The sequence below is a fragment of the Haemaphysalis longicornis genome, unplaced genomic scaffold, assembly GCF_048455015.1.
Source record: "Haemaphysalis longicornis isolate Haplotype H1 unplaced genomic scaffold, Haemaphysalis longicornis Haplotype H1 scaffold_5, whole genome shotgun sequence".
In the NCBI taxonomy this organism is placed as follows: Eukaryota; Metazoa; Arthropoda; class Arachnida; order Ixodida; family Ixodidae; genus Haemaphysalis; species Haemaphysalis longicornis.
The window spans coordinates 59,822,962-59,839,693 of record NW_027526385.1 but is presented as its reverse complement, the minus strand read 5'-3'; the positions used below and the strand labels follow the sequence as shown (position 1 = coordinate 59,839,693).

At 50.7% G+C, this 16,732-nt stretch overlaps 1 protein-coding gene across 1 annotated transcript; it reads right to left on the bottom strand.

Moving 5' to 3' along the window:
• Positions 1-13,871: 13,871 nt before the first annotated feature.
• LOC144139252 (uncharacterized) lies at positions 13,872-14,714 on the bottom strand. Its single transcript, XM_077671663.1, has one exon. It carries the CDS (start codon positions 14,712-14,714, stop codon positions 13,872-13,874), a length of 843 nt encoding a protein of 280 aa, XP_077527789.1.
• Between the last annotated feature and the right edge of the window lie 2,018 nt (positions 14,715-16,732).

Sequence of the window (16,732 nt, the reverse complement as noted above, 5' to 3'; positions counted from 1 at the left end):
AATTTATCACTCGGCGCAAGGGTTTCTGGAACAGTCGAATTGTATCCAGAACACTGTAGATCAGCGAAGGTTATTCTAGGCTGTTTGCGTTAGTTCGGAACGATCTCCCTTTGAGAAGAGAAAACACATCCGGCACAGAAAGAAAGAACAGAACATGCGCCTCGCTTGGCACACACGACACTGATAACACAGACCGGCGCAGCCGGGTGGCAAAAGCAAAACACAAATAAACAAACCCAATGCATGGTTCGCGGTATTAATCCCCCTGTAAGAGTGCATCGACCCGATACTAACACAAGCGATAATCCGAACAAATAAAAAAATAGAAATCTGTCATCGTGCGTAGAAAGGTTTTAAGCGAACCACGTGGACGACTTCGGGCCGCGTGCGTCGTCGTGATGTTCCGGAAACACCATCGGGGATCACCTCTTAGGTAAAGTGGCCAACACGTTGTAGAATCCGCTAGGGCCCGTTTCTCACTGAGTCCACGTTGTCGGATGGGAGTCCAAACCCACACACGAACCCCTGGGCGGTACTCGGCGTCTCGGCGTCGGAGGTTGTAGCGTCTCACATCCATCAGCTTGAACTCGAGCGAGCTATCGGTGCACGCTGAACTCTCTGCACACTGAAGGTATCCTTGGACGTCTGCGTTGAGGTCGTCTTTTTCCACGCGGGGAAGCCTGGCGTCAAGCATCGTAGCCGGCCGTCTTCTGTAGACAAGCTCGAACGGTGTCATCTGTGTGGTTGCCTGGATAACCGTGTTGTACGCAAACGTGACTGACGGAAGGACTTCGTCCCAAGTCTTATGTTCAATGTCGACGTACATAGACAGCATATCCGCGATTGTCTTGTTCAGGCGTTCCGTTGGTCTGTTCGTTTGGGAGTGGTACGCCGTAGTTCTCCGGTGATCCGTGTTGCTGTAGCGTAAGATTCCTTGCATAAGCTCAGCAGTGAAGGACGTTCCGCGGACCGTGATTAGGACTTCAGGGGCTCCATGTCGCAGCACAATTTGGTTTATGAAGAACTTGGCGACTTCTTGTGCAGTCCCCCTCGGAAGAGCGGTGGTCTCTGCGTAGCGCATCATGTAGTCTGTGGCTACGACAATCCACTTGTTTTGTCATCGTGACGTAGGGAACGGGCCTAGAAGGTCCATTGTCTGTGTCTACGTGTTTCTTCTGGTCCCCTTTGTTTAGCGCCTCAAATTTATTCAGTCAGTCAATTCCGATCTGTTGAAATGGCCTCGACGGGACGGCGATCGGTTGCAGTATTGCGGCGGGTCTTGTCGGCGGAGTTTTTGGTCTCTGGCAGTCACGGCAACTCCGAACGTAGTTGGTGACGTCGGATGTAAGTCGGGGCCAGTAGTATTTCGCCTTGATTTTTGCAATAGTGTGAGCTGTTCCGAGATGTCCGGAAGACGGGTCGTCATGCCACACTTCCAAAATTTCGTCGCGAATGTCTGCGGGTATGACAAGTAAATAATTTCTTCTTATTCCGGGGTTGAAATTCTTCTTCACGAAGGCGGAGTTTTTGAGTGTGAATGCTGGCAAGTTCCTCTTGAACGCCCTAGGCACGGCGACGTTGCGTCCTTCGAGGTAGTCGATCATGACGGGCAGGTCGGGGTAGGCACGCTGCTCGGCGGCTAGGTCGATCTTTGTCACGACTCCGAAGAACGCGCTGTCTTCGTCAGCGTCTTGTGGTGGTGGGTCGACGGGGGCGCGGGACAGGCAGTCGGCGTCGGAGTGTTTCCTGCCGGATTTATAAACGACTGTAACGTCGAACTCCTGCAGGCGCAAGCTCCACCGCCCAAGACGGCCAGACGGGTCCTTCAAATTGGCGACCCAACACAGCGCATAGTGGTCTGTCACAACCATGAACGGTCTGCCATACACGTATGGGCGAAATTCGGAAATTGCCAATATGATAGCCAGCACTCTTTTTCGGAGGCAGAGAAGTTTTTTTCCTCCTTCCACAGACCACGGCTTGCATAGGCGATTACCTTTTCGCAACCGCCTTGCTTTCGGACGAGGACGGCACCCAAACCTATAGCGCTGGCGCCCGTGTGCATTTCCGTTTCGGCGTTTTCGTCGAAATGAGCGAGCACGGGCGGGTTTTTCAGGCGTTGTTGCCGCTCGCAGAATGCTTTTTTCTTGGGCGTTTTCCCAGACGAAAGGGGTGCTATCTTTTGTCAGGCGCGTGAGTGGCTCTGCAATGCGTGCGAAGCTTGGGACGAAGCACCGGTAGTATGAGCGTAGCCCGAGAAATCGTCGCACACTCTTTTAAATGCGAATGCATTTATTAGCCGGGGGTTATCTTGCTCCGTTGGCCGGCGTGCGCCTGCATTCCTCCAGCGCGAGCGCACGTGAGCGCGCGCCTGGTAGTTATGCCTTCGTCGTCGTCGTCGTCGTAAATGCGAATGCATTTCTTAGTTGGGGGTTGTCATGCTCCGTCAGCGTGCGCCCGCAGTTGTTATCTCTCCGCGCTACTCCTCACCCCTAGCAACAGCTGTGGAGCGCCTAGCAACCGGAGCAGGTGGTAGCTCGGGTGGGAGTAGCGGAGGGCAAGGGGAGAGGACACGCCCAAGGGAACATGATATCGAACGCCGTTGCCACGTCTCCCGTTCGAGACACGTCTCCGTACAAGGACTTGTACACCCTTGCCTACACCGGAGACGGAGTCTTTGTGGTGACCGTGTACCTCGCGCCCAACCTCGCTCGAGACGCCATTGCCGCGCAGCTGGACGCGGCTATAGAAAATGTGCGCGTGCGCTCCAAACCCTCTGACACCGTAGTCTTGGTTGGCGACTTCAACGTTGACGTGCGCAAGAAGAGTGGCGAGTGGCTGGTCGAGTACATGCAGACCAGGCACTCTATGCATTGTCTCTCTGCCGGCTTCGACACGTGCCCCACTACCATTCACGGGAGTTGCATTGATCTGGTCTTTACGCGAAACTGTGACGCGCGTATGCTTCTCAAACACCCTTTGACCGTGCACTTTAGCGATCACAAGGCAGTGATTGTGGCCGTCAGGTACAACGATAACACAAATAAGTGCTGATGAATAAATGATTACGTTCACACTCTAGTCATTAATTACGTCATTACTCGCAACACACTCATCGGTGCACCCAATGCATTCGCATTTCTGCACGATTCCCTTCGGGGAGGTGCGGGGGAATTTTTTTGTCTTTCGGTCTTGGAAGTTCGCTGTGGCTAATGTTTTCGCCGGGTCAGGCAGGACTCCAGCGGCATTAACGACGTGCCCCAAAAATCTGAGTTCCTCGTAAGCGAAGCGGCCCTTTTCGGGCTTCACCGTTAACCCCGACGAGCGACATCATCGAGGTACAGACTCCAACCTTGCAAGGTGTTCGTTGAAAGTCCGGGCGAATACCACAACGTCGTCGAGGTATACGAGGCAGGTGTGCCACTTCAGGCCAGCTAGCACAGTGTCCATGACTCTTTGAAACGTTGCTGGCGCCATGCACAGCCCAAACGGCATCACCTTGAACTCGTATAGACCGTCCGGGGCTATAAATGCAGTCTTCTCTCGGTCTCTCTCGTCCACTTCAATTTGCCAGTAGCCGGGCTTCAGATCCATCGATGAGAAGTACTTCGCGTAGGAGAGGTGGTCGTGGGCGTCGTCGATTTGTGGCAGGGGTTACAAATCCTTTTTGGTGATTTTGTTCAGTCTCCGGTAGTTAATGCAGAGTCTTAAAGTGCCGTCTTTTTTTTTAACGAGTACGACCGCCGCAGCCCACGGACTTTTAGATTGGTGTGTTATGTCGTCGCTGAGCATGTCGTCGACTTGAGTCTGGATGGCTTCGCGCTCGTGTGAAGACAGGCGGTACGGTGACTGTCGATGGCTTCTGGAATCTTCGATTATTATCCGGTGCCTCGCCAGCGGCGTCTGACGTAATTTTGAGTTCGACGAAAAACACTCGCTGTAGCGATGAAGAAAAGCCAATAACTGCTTCCTTTCTTCTTGCGGTAGCGCCGGATTCATATCGAAAGGATGCGGGATCTTGAAGGCAACGTATCTTCGGGTGCGCCTTCAAAGTCGCCGACTGCGATCACGTCACTTACTTGTTGCGTTTAATCGACGAACGCAATTGCAGCGCCCTTGTTTAAATGCTGGTACTCCTCGCTGAAAGTGGTGACCAAACCTTGGGATCTGCGTTGCTTAAACCGCACAATCCCTCTTGCGACAGACACACCGCGGTCGAGCAGCAACCTTTGGTCACTCTCCACAATAGCGTCGATTATCAGGAGCAGCACCCTCGCAGTAGACGGTGATCATCAAGCTTGCGCTTGGTGGCAGGGTGACATGATCATCGGCGATCCTTGCAGCTCCACGGTGTTCGGGGTTTGGTTCCGGCGTAATAGCGTTATCGGAGGAAAAAGTTATCGAATTGGTCTGCAGATCAATTATTGCGTCGTTGTCCGTTAAAAAGTTCATTCAGAGTATTGCGCCCATTCCGGGATGCGCACGTTCCACTTGGTGTCACGAGGTGGACTCCTGCTGCGCGTATGTGCGGACCGTCCCATCTGGTCATAACTTTCTTCAGCTTAGACGCACATGGTCCGCTCATTATGAGTAGTCGGCTCCCGTGTCTAGGAGGGCGACTACATCAAAGCCGTCGATGGACACCTTGACGTCGGACGCCGCCTTCCTCGAGTTCCGCGGGTGCGTCGATACGTCTCATCTGGGCTTGTGCGTGTTGACGGTCGGACGCTGTGCGTCGTCGTCGTCTCCTCAGCGGCAGTCTCGGTCACGTCGGGTAGGCGTCGCTCCGTGTAGCTGTCGTCGTGTTCGGGAGTCTCGTCAGGGTAAGGTCGGGTCGTCGGGACGAGGGCATGTCGTGAATCCCGGTCTTCGGCACGTCCTTGCGTCGTTGGAGGATTTCGGGTACGCGTTCACCGTGAGAAACTGCGCAAAAACGAAACAACAAAAAAAATTATACCACCTCCCCGAAGGGAACTATGTGGTGATGCAAAGCATCTCGGCTTACCGTTTCCGCGCGCGAGCTCAACCAGCTTATGCTATGTTCAGAGTACCGACGCAAAAGCCATATCGGGATCTATGGACGTAAAAAAACGGCATGTGAAGCAGTTAGCTTGGTTGAGACGGGAAATGACGTCATTCTCTAAAGGTATTACGACAGTTGCGGTAGCATTGCGAACTCGGCCTTTGTCTTTCCCTGCAAACGCGTCATAGGCATTGTGCTGGTAGCCATAGAGTTTCTTAGTAAGTATACTAGACAGGAAACTGAGCCTGGTAAGCCATGTCACCGTGGGGGGTTATGGGAAGACCGCCGATTTCGACTTGGGCTTGGCATGACAATTGGATTCTTAAGCGGTTTTTGTTATTTGCTTTGTTCACGATGCATTAACACGTCTACGAGCGACGAGGAAGCCGAAATCCTGCCTGTTCGGTGGTAGCCGTGTTCGGTGAAACAGCAGGCAGTGCGTGATCGTACGCGAGTTTGGTCATGCCGCAGACGAAGGGCGTGTGAATGAGCGGGTAATATGCCGCCGCGAAATTTGTAGCCGAAGAAAAAAAGAAACAAAACGTACTTCGACGAAGACAAGATACGACAGACACGGGCCCCTGCGGCCGTCCATATCTTGTATTTGCCCACGACTGCTTAACGCCACGTTTTCTTTTAAATGCGGAGCATTTCTTAGGCTGGCGATGTCACTCGTCGATGTTGTCGGCGCCGTCCACACGCTCACTGCGCATGCGTGTCGCGTCGAGGCGCAGGTGCGCGTCTCTCCCCCGTACCCTCCTCGCTCTCAACAACAGGTGCGGCGGTGCGGGAGGAGCGCGTGTACCCCGTGCTCTCCGTCGCTCTCAACAACAGCTGCGGCGGTGCGGGGGGAGCGCGTCTGTGCGCCCATGCGTCGTAGCTACCCGTGCGCTGCGTCGCGCTCAACAGTAACGACGGCAGGGCGTTTACACGTGATAACGGCGTGGTGGGTGCGTGGAAAGTTCGCGCGCTTGTGTACGGAAGTGTGCGCATGCGCGTCTCTCCCCCGTACTCCTCTCCCTAGAACGCGGGAGGTGTGTATATAAGCAGCGGAGCGCGAGTTCGGAATTCAATCAAGGGCGTCTTTGCTTGGCTTTCGCTTGACTTGACGCTTTGCTTGACGGCACCAAGCAATAAAGACAGACTTTAACTTTACACTCCTTGCCTTCGCTTCTTCTTCATTCAGTAAATAAGAATAATAAAGACGAAATAACAATTAGGCATTCCCAAACCATACCCAATTACGCAACATTCACGCGATACCCCCACCACTCTGCGACGCATTTACTCGAGTAAAGGTTGTTAATGATCTGCGTTGGTGCCTGATGGTTGCGGCACTTGACGACACGACGACGATGGTTGATGGAGGGTTTTCAAAACTGTATATTCACACAGAAGATATATACAGAATATTGACAAACTGAAGATAGAGTTAACAAAGTAAGAAATAAAATGGGGTTCTAGGTCAGCTAAAACTTTGTGCACGCGGCACCCCCGTCAGCGACGGACCCTGACCTTAAAACTACCCAAGTGGTGAGATCCTCCCTAGCCTGACCTGGCTAGCCCGGCAATACGCCGGCCGTGCATAGCACATTAAAACCTTGAGGATTCGACCCCGAGACCTCGTGTCTCGTGGTTTTAATGGGTTACTTAGGCCCCACCCCCGATACACAGGCCAATCTGTATCTCCTGGGCACCTGATAGGATGGATTAGTATATCCGGGCCTAAACCACGGTGGGCAACGCCCCTCCGTAACCATCAAACGCTGGTCACTCTCTCCCACCAGAAAAACAAGGAAGAGATCAAAAGTAAACCAAACAAATACAACAAACACTCAAACATCCGAGGAAATACGTGCAAGCGCCCGGGGCAAGCTTGCACGCACGCGGCTTGCGTTGCCCGTTCCCACGCCTGCACTTTACGCGTATAACGCCTTGTCCAAAGCTGGACCGAGAACACAAACGCGGGGTGACCCGTATCCGTTTCTTAACGAACGCAGCGCGCCCTCGAGGCTCCCCGCCATTGATAGGCGATCCTCGGCAGAACCCATATGGGTCGCGCGGACCCCGCGTCGTCGCATTCCCAACGAAACATCTTCGCACCTCCTTAGTGTGCGCGCGGGCCAAAAAGACCCAACCACCGCCCTAATCGGCCGCCGTCAAAGCACGGTTGACAGCCCCTTGCTCCCCCGTTATCAGAAGCGCGTCGGGCCACTTTGCTTTACAACCGTCCCTCCGGCTAAACGCGCGCGCAGGCGGCCCGCCGTGTCCGCGGAACGCGAATCGAGCATCCGACCCGCGGTTTCCCACGCTCGTACTGTGCTTTGCGACTCGCCGCTCAAAACAACGCCACAGCACAGCTGAGGCTCAAGACAATTCGTCTCCGCGCAGGCGGCATGATCCAAAGGCCGCCTGCTGTTGACAGGCTGGCTGCCAGAAAGCCCTTCAGGCGCCCTTCAGGGAACCGCCGCTTCCCACGCTTTCGACTTTGCTGCGTCGCTTGCGCCTGCAACCCTTACACTCGAGTTCCCTTTACACTCCTTGCCTTCGCTTCTTCTTCATTCAATAAATAAGAATATTAAAGACGAAATAACAATTAGGCATTCCCAAACCATACCCAATTACGCAACATTCACGCGATACCCCCACCACTCTGCGACGCATTTACTCGAGTTGCCCCCGTGGGAAGATGCAGGCGGGTTTTTTTTCCTTCAAGTATCAACCAACTCGCTCAGCAGCAACTCGCTCAGCAGGCACGCTCAAAAACATTTCCAAGCTCTTCAAACAACTTATTGTATTAAATAATGGTAATATCCCAAAACAAGAGCTCTAATATGTTTTCCTCAAAATATTAACATTGTTTTTAACTGCCAGATTGGTATGCAGAATAGTAGGCACAATCCCCCCGGAAAAAATACGCTTTACTTCCTTTTTCCTTAGTTTTAAAACAGCCTATTTTATTTGCCACTTACATAATTGCACCATATTCTTCGCTTTTTTGCGGCACTTTATTTAAATTTGGGGTAACTAAAACGTTTTAATCCAAGCCAATGATGAAGCGAAGGCGAGGGCATGATATAATGGCGGTCCATGACGGCACAGACGGCCTTGATGTGAGCAGCATAGACGCTAGCGCCAGATTCCTCTCTAGTGTATATTGTAAGAAAATCTGTGATGGTAACTCCGCATCATGCCAGTTGTGCGGCGATAAAGTCTAGGATCTGCGGCCACTACTGCCTGTAATACGTGCCTCTGCCGCGACAAAGCGTGCACGCGCAGAAAGCCTGCGTTGAGCGACTCTTTCCGGAGACCGCTGTGTCGAAGTCATACCGTTTGAAGGGTCTAAAATCGTTACGGAAAAACAAGGGACAAACACGCCGAGGCACGCAGTGCGCTACTGTGTGTGTCACCCTTGAAAGTTGTTGTTGTTGTTGTTGTTGTTGTGGTTGTTGTTGTTGTTCCTGGTGAGTTGGCTCATACCCACGTGGATGATTGGCCTAGAATTGGGCGTGAGAAGGGTAATGCGCCCGCTTAAAACACTGGAAACTTATACACCTCGTTATTTATACGCAAAAAGAAAGAAAATGGAATTGGTTGAAAGTTGTAAGTGGATTTTTGAGTAGAACAACTGAGCTTTTTGCACCGGAAAAACTACATGCAAGAATCAAAGCTAACAGGTCAGGCGCCTGGTCTCGAAAACGTATGCATGACCGGCGGCAGCCACCCCTCGGTGACAATATCCCAGTGATGTGGCCCCAAAAGATAGTAGTACGGGCATGGAAATAGGCAGGCCAATTTGTCGCAATGGCTTGGCAAGATGACGTCCCCTCATCATGGAAAACCACGGCAATGCAATAGGAAGTGCTCTAAAGTCTCCTCATCACCGCAGACAGCACATCGGGAGGAGGAGGCTAGACCAGCCCGGTGCATATAAAAGTTGAAAAGTTGAGTTGGGGGACTCGACATCTGAAGCTAGGTAATGTGACCTCGCTTTGTCTAAATTCACAAAACTGGTATTCCAATTATGTTTTAAATGGACATAATCTTCAAAATTAGTGATGATCCCTTCCTGCACTCTTGCTAGGCGTTGGTAGGCACGAAACCTTGCTCCTGCTACATAGTCATAGGTCAACTGGAGGGCTATGCGCCAAGGAATCAGCCTGTTGATTAAGCTGTAACCCTTAGTGACCTGGAACCCAAATGAGGCAGATGTCCCGCAAACGGGAAGGCACAAGGAAGTTGAACGTACGAATAAGAGCAGAATTTCCCGATGAAGACAGAGAAGAGCAAACCTATAAGGAGTCAGTAATTATTGCTACGTTAAGGTGCTGCGGAGGTGCGTCCTTCAAAGCCAGAACTATCGCTAGTAATTCGGCTTGAAATATCGGTGTGAAATCAGGTAAACGCAGTGAGAGGGGCCAGGTAACGTGTGAACTAAAAATTCCCACACCTGCTCGCTCCTCACGCTGGGATACATCTGTTGCAACTATTGCATTATCCTTAAAGCTTGCCAAATGGTCGTTGAGTACTCCTGTTAAAAATCGCGACGTAAGCATTTCAGCGTTACTGAGGAAAATATTATGTAAAGTTAAAGGCGCAGGAGGAACGTCACAGGGCGTTGTCAGTATTGTGGGAATTTTGATACTCAATGGTGAGAGTAACGTCTGGGCATAAACACACTGTGGTCGAATGTACCGAGGCCACCAAGAGCTGAAAAAGGGTGCCGGCTGAGCAACCATCAATGAAAAATATCTGCTCTGTAGAGATTCAAAAATCCTCATAACCGCCAGTGCTGTTAGTAGCCGAAACCGAGACTCCAGGCAGGGAATGCGGGCCTCCAAATACAAGATGTTATTGGCCACGCACCTTGGCAGTCCAAGGCACAATCTCAGTGCACGATGCTCCAACATAATAAGCTTTCTGAGTTTGTAATCTGGTGAACCGCAAAAGAGGGCGCAGCAAAACTCTAAAATGTGACGCATGTACCCCCTGTAAATAAAAAAATTACATCATCTTCCCGAGGGGAACCCTGAGGTGATGCGAAGCATCGCAGAGTTCCAATCCAATCCAATCCAAGCCAAGCCAAGCCAAGCCAAGCCAATCTAATATAATCCAATCTAATGCCCCTCGCGAGAAAGTGTTCGCTATCTGAGAGGAGACGGGGTGAGCGGCGGAGAACGCAGCTGGCGCGGCGAGGAGAATGGGGGAGGGGTGGACGCCGACAACAACGCCGGATGGATGCAGGGACAAGGCGAGTGAATGAGATGCGTCGCATCTAAAAGGAAAGTGTCCCTTTTCATTCCAAGACTCCTATGGCTGAGTCTCCGCAACAGTCCAAGTGCCCGTTCCCCTTTGGTCGCGATATGGTTTTTATGAGGGTGCCAATCCATTGTCTGATCATATATTACACCCAAATACTTCAAAGACGCCACCTGAGGAATAGTCGCCTCCTCCCGATACGTCAGGCAGAGGGTAACCGGAGCAGATACCGGAAAAACAATAACAGCGAACTTATTGACGTTAATTTTCAAATTTATGTATGCTAACCACCGTTCGATGGAAAACAAATATGCCTGTAGCATTTGATAAGGAACATGAATGTCCTAGGCTGCAGAGAAAAAGGCTATGTCGTCAGCGTAAACATAAGTACAGACTTCCTGATTTATGGGATTTGAGCTCATTAGAACATTAAATAGGATGGGGGAAAGCACCGAGCCTTGGGGGACGCCCCTTGTCTGATGCAAAGTTGATTTAAAGCCATTTTTTGAAGAAAAGAACGTGCGTCCGATTAAATATTTTTCAATCCATGGAAGAATATACTTGGGTAACCCACATTCTTTAAGTTTGGCTAGCAGTACGCTATATTCCACGCTGCCATACGCTTTAGCAAGATCCAGTGTGGTGAGTGCGCATATCTGTTTGTTTCCGCGCGCAAACTGAATACGGCTCTCCAGGTCAACATGGGCGGACCAAATGGAGCAACCCGGACGGAAGCCAATTTGATGCGGGCTCATAATATTTTTACTGGACAAAAACTGGACTAATCGACCATACAAAATTCCGTCTATTAATTTGCCTAGGTTGCTAGTCAGTGCAATTGGTCGAATATTGTCCGGAATAACACCTAGGCTGGGGTTCTTTAGAAAGAGGACAATTTTTTCAATTTTCCAATCTGCAGGAATCCATGATTTTTCCAATGAAATATTTATAATATTCAATAGATCGTCAGGAGATTCCTCAAACAAAAGCTTTATCGCGGGAGTAGAAACCACATCTGCCCCCGGGAAGGCTCCCGGAAGCCGCATAACAATATCTCCCAACTCTGGCCTCGTGACAGGCGAGAAGTCTACAACTGGTATACTTTCTACGACAATTGGTGATAGTGTAGACGAGAACCTGATTTGTAAGTCCTGGGCGACCTTTTCGATCGTCATTCGAAAAGGTCGGCCTTTTCATTCATCACACGTTTCCACGACCGAAACATCGTTACTGCGATTGTCTAAACTCTTGCGGTTACGCAAGAAAGCAAAGAGAGCACGTCCGTTTTTTTTCTATATGAAAGCGCCGAGAAACAATGCGAATGATGCAGTTGCTTGGCCGTAGAGATTGGTCGGCGGAAAATAGCCGAATAATATTTGAAAGTTGACCAGTTATCGGGACTCTGATTATGAATGAACTTCTTCCACGCTGCCTTCCTACGCCGATAATCTCTAGAACAGTCGTGATCCCACCAGGGTCTTATACCCTTATTCTTTGCAGAGGCAACAATGAATTCAGACTTCTTTAGTGAGTTTTTCAATGCGGCTGTTACCTTCTTAGCCCTATTTTCCTCAGACTCATTCGGTACCGATGTGATAACCGAATGCAATTTCTTTTTCATAACTTCATAATTTACCAACATCCGCAATACCCCTTCCGGTGTACTTGGAGAGAGCTACATGAAAAACTACTGGTATGTGGTCGCTATTTGTGGGGCAATCGACAGTACTCCACGAAGAGACGGAAACACCCTTTGCAAATGTTAAATCCAAGACAGATCGCATTCGGCAACGGAGAAATGTCGCCCTACCTGTGTTATAACAAAGAAGATTGTTGGGGGACATCCAGTCTAATAACCGCCAGCCACAGGTATCTGTTTTAAAACCCCAACTGACGTGATGTGAGTTGAAGTCAGCGGCGATTACGAGGTGTTGCTTACTCGACGATAGAGCAAGATCTAGGGGACCTGTGGTAGTCACTCCGTTAGAGAATTATGCATTACTAAAGAAAAAGAAACGCATCCAGGGAGGCACATATGAATCGCCAGTAGTTCGCAGTCCGGGGACGAGGACTGAAAATACAGTTTGGTTTTATGCACCAGCTCGCCCAAATTATTAAACAGCCTTCTTCCTCCCTCGCTCTTTCTCTCTTCCCTTAAGGACAACCTTATCGTAAGACGTGAAGGATCGCAATATACGCATTTATGTGAATAAGCAAAAAATGGCGTTTGAATTTCTCTTCAAGTTGTTTCCGTGGAGACAATCCAGCCGTGCTAGCCAGGAAGTTTCAGTGTTTTGTTCTAAAGACAACTCTTATTTTTAAGCAATGTTTTATTTGTGACAAAAAAGACACTCTGGTAAATCATTATGGAGTTGTTTTTATCGGTATTGCGGCATTGTTGCAGTAGCTTGCGCGAAAACACATCCTGAAAATAACTGAAGATAAAGATAAGGAAGACGAAGCACGCGTGACCCTGCGGAGGGATTCCCACCGAACCTCAGCGAATACCTTGCCTTGGCGTCTTCTGCTTGATCACCTATGGCAGCTGGACCATTGTCCGGTAAGGACACTTAAAAACTATCGTTGGTACCACGTAGCCACGACAGGACGGTACATTTCTGGTTCAAGCGAAATAAGGAATGCCTGGTGCAGATCGCGTGTGCTAGGTTAAGCAGGTGGCAAAACGAATTCATATGGCAGTACGGCTTAGTTGTTTTGTTCATATTTTATTGCTCTTTCAGTTAAAAGATTCCCCTCTCTAGTCTTTTTACTCTTTCTTGTTCCTATGTTTTCACGACTAATCTGCTAATCAATTAACCGAACTCTTCTCTCGCATATACTGAATATTTGGTGAACGTTTCCGTCGCAGCTAAAGAAATAGCGTCTCAAGACTGTTGCACTCCTCTGCTTTTGAACCTATTAAGAATTAGTGTCTTTCCACTCCTTCAAGAATGGCAACAAGCGAATATTGGCGCAGTGCAAGGAGTGCATGAAACAGAGCATGTTTATTTGTGATTTGCGATTGAGCATACTTCTCAGCTAATTAGCTGAACGATACATGGAAGGGACTTAGAGTTTTACTTTAGTGGAAATTTGGCTGTCCGTTCCCCTCACGCGTCGCTGGCATCTTACAGCTTTGTAACACCCCAACCCAAACCATTCGACCAAGGAGGACAGTAGTGAGAGGATCACGTAGCGGTGATGGCGGGAAGGTGGACTGCACCTGTATGTGCACCCTCCCCCCTTCCTAAATGCACACAAAAGATGTTAGGGGGAAGATAAACACAGCGCGTGCCGAGCAGTATACACCCTATACAGCGAACAGTTGCGATGACCTTCAAAAGGTTACTCTAGCTGCTACTCGCCTCGACTGCCCTTTAAAACGCGGCAATTTCGGTTGTAAATGCTGCTTGATGAAGCGGCAGGGGGGACCTCAAGATCTGGGACGAATCGCCATGCGCCCGTCTCAGTGAACGCAGCTTCACATTGTACTGTCTGTCTGAAAAACTTTAATGCTGGTATATACAGGGAAGATGTTTGAGGTGGCCCGGAGGGCGCCACCTCTCACAATCACTAGGTGGGCTCCTCATTACAGAAGCCCATTGGCGATCGCAGCGGCTCGGGCTCGGTCGACCAGGGCCTTCTGGCTCACTAAGTCGGAGCAGCCGAGCAGGGCTGCCTCCCAGTCCTCCCGGGTGGGGTTTGGTTTTGGGGCGAGCTTCGGAGTTGATTGGCATGCCCACACCATGTGGAAGATGTCCGAATACTTCTCCGCACAGTACGGGCATTGTCCTGTATAGGCAGGATCAAAGTGTTTTAAAACTGCCGGGCACAGCAGTGTTTTGGTGTAAAGACGAAGGAGGGTGCGTTCCTCTGCCTTTGTAAGGCCCTTACAGGGCTTAGGATAAATTGCGTGGCCGAATAGGTATAATTCAGTAATTTCTCGAAAAGTGAGGGCCGGCTTGGGTTCGGGATCCATTTCGGAAGGGTCTGAAGACGTTGCTCGGAGAGTGAGCGCGCGGGCTGCGGCGTCTGCCGTTTCGTTGCCTTCGAGGCCCATGTGAGCAGGAGCCCATACGATCGTTCGAGACGCGGGGGCCCCGAGATAGTCACTATTTTGAAGGATGCGATACGCGAAGTGAGGAATGTACCCCTGTTCAATGTTTCTGCAGGCCCCTCTCGAATCGGTGATGATGACTCGGGACTCCTGGTCTGCGGCTGCTAGCGCGATGGCGACTTCCTCCGCGTGTGTTATGTGTTGAGCTCTGAATGTTAGGCCATTTACCGCGACGTTTTGGTGGACGACTGCGGCCGTGCACCACCCCCCATGGCCGGAGGCGTCCACGTAAAAGATTCCGTGCTTGTTCCCATAGTGGCGGGCAAGTGCCTCCACCCGCGCCAGGCGCCTGCCACTGTGGTCGTCACGTGTCATGTTGGCCGGAAGAGGGCGCACGTGCAGGGCGTATCTCCAGACTTCGGGGGTGCGTACGCGCTCTTCCGTTAGTGTTGTGTGGTGGATGTGTAGTCGGGCTAATAGGCGACGTCCCGACGGCGTCTTTGAAAGTCTTGTATATTGATTAGTCAAGTGTGCCTCCCGGAGCTCCGCGAAAGTGTTTACCATCCCCAGGCCCATGAGGCGCTGGTTTGACGTGTTTATTGGGAGGTCGAGGGCACGCTTGTACATCTTTCTCAGAATTACTTCGAGGGCGTTCTCGTCAAACTTGCGCACGTGGAGGTAAGGAGTCGAGTAGAGGACTCGACTGATCACGAATGCATGCGCCAGCCGCAAGGCATCTTTGCACCGTAATCCCCCGCGTTGGTTAGAAACCCGGCGGACCATCCGGCCCACCTGGTCCCCCACCTTACGCAGTTTGGCTATTGTTGTATCTACCCGTCGATGTTTGTGGATAAAGAGGCCAAGTACTCTAATCTCATCGTGTTCGGGTATCGGGCCGCTGGCCAGGGAGAGTTTCATTGTGGTGGTGCACTTTGGCGATGGGCGAATGTGCACAAATGCGGATTTGGACGGGGAGCACTGAAGGCCGCAGCGGCGGGCGTACGCGTCCACAATTTCCGCCGCTTGCTGCAGGTTGGCCTCAATGTCTCCAACCGATCCGTGTTTGGCCCAGATGGTAATGTCGTCGGCGTACAGCGCATGCTGGACGCCTTCGACCTTCGCCAGCTGAGCCGGAAGTTTCATCATAGCCAGATTGAAAAGTAACGGCTAGAGGACCGCGCCCTGTGGGGTTCCTCTCGTTCCCATTTGATAGGGGCCGTGTTCTTCGTCTTGTATTCGGATGAAAGATTGACGATCCGCGAGAAATTGCTTGATATACCGAAAGGTGTTATGTCCACAGTCGGTCTGGGAGAGATGTTGCAGGATAATTTCGTGTGTGACGTTGTCGAAAGCCCCCTTCAAGTCTAGGGCGAGTATTGCCTTATCGTTGAGGGGGTATTCGACAGGGTTGAGAATTTCTCGGTCGAGTTGAAGCAGAACATCCTGCGCGGACCGGTGCGGGCGGAAACCGAACATGGTGTCTGCGAATGTATTTTGGTTTTCCAGAAACAGAGACAGCCTGTCCCGCACCATGGTCTCCATCAGCTTTCCCGCACAAGACGTGAGGGAGATGGGGCGGAGGTTGTCCGTGTTTATGGCTTTGCCGGCTTTCGGAATGAAAGTTACCAGGGCGGTCTTCCATTCGATTGGGAGGGGTGCCTCACCAAGCCTCCCAAATTTTTAATAATTGGCGGTGAGATCTTTGAGTGGCGCCCCCTGGCTCTGACGTCGGCTTAGGGATTCGCGCCGCTGTCGTCTGCAACACTCCGCTTGTGAGGGGCAACAGCGCCTGGGCTAGAAATCGCCCGCTTCGTTGCTGTAGTGCGTTAAAAAGCGTATTTCTAGCGACTCAGTTATTTTGCCAGCTTCTGACGCATCTGAATAATTTGAAGCTGTATCCCCCACAAGTTTGCAACACACGAAGAGATAGAGAACAACTTTCTTCAGAGTATCGGTCAGAAGATCGTGTGTAACTTGTCCTTTCTTGCTTATTCGCGAGGATCAACGATCAGAGCTTCTCGATAAGTATTCAAAATGCGTAGGCTTCCCTGCAGTATTTTTGAGATGCTCTTATGAAGACTCAACAGTCTAATATTACGTACCAAGCAGCGGCCTCTACACGCTCATCGCACAGCAGGAAATAAAGCGTCTTTCTTCTGTTTCTTTCGTTGTTGTCTTGTATCGGATTAATTATTCTTGCTTTTTTTTCTGCCCAACGCATTAATGTTTCTGCGCCGTCACCAACTTCTTATTAGGAGGTTTCGGGATGTTTGGGAGCCTCACAAAGGTCGTGTGGATATTTCCTTCATTTTGTATGGCATACATTCCCTTCTTCACAAATTGGCTTTCATTACGGCTGCGTGCAAGAAGGTGCGTATCCGCAGCGTGCTTTG

Bases quoted from the DNA above. Each gene is read 5' to 3' on its own strand.
- LOC144139252 (XM_077671663.1), bottom strand. From the start codon at position 14,714: ATGACACGTGACGACCACAGTGGCAGGCGCCTGGCGCGGGTGGAGGCA.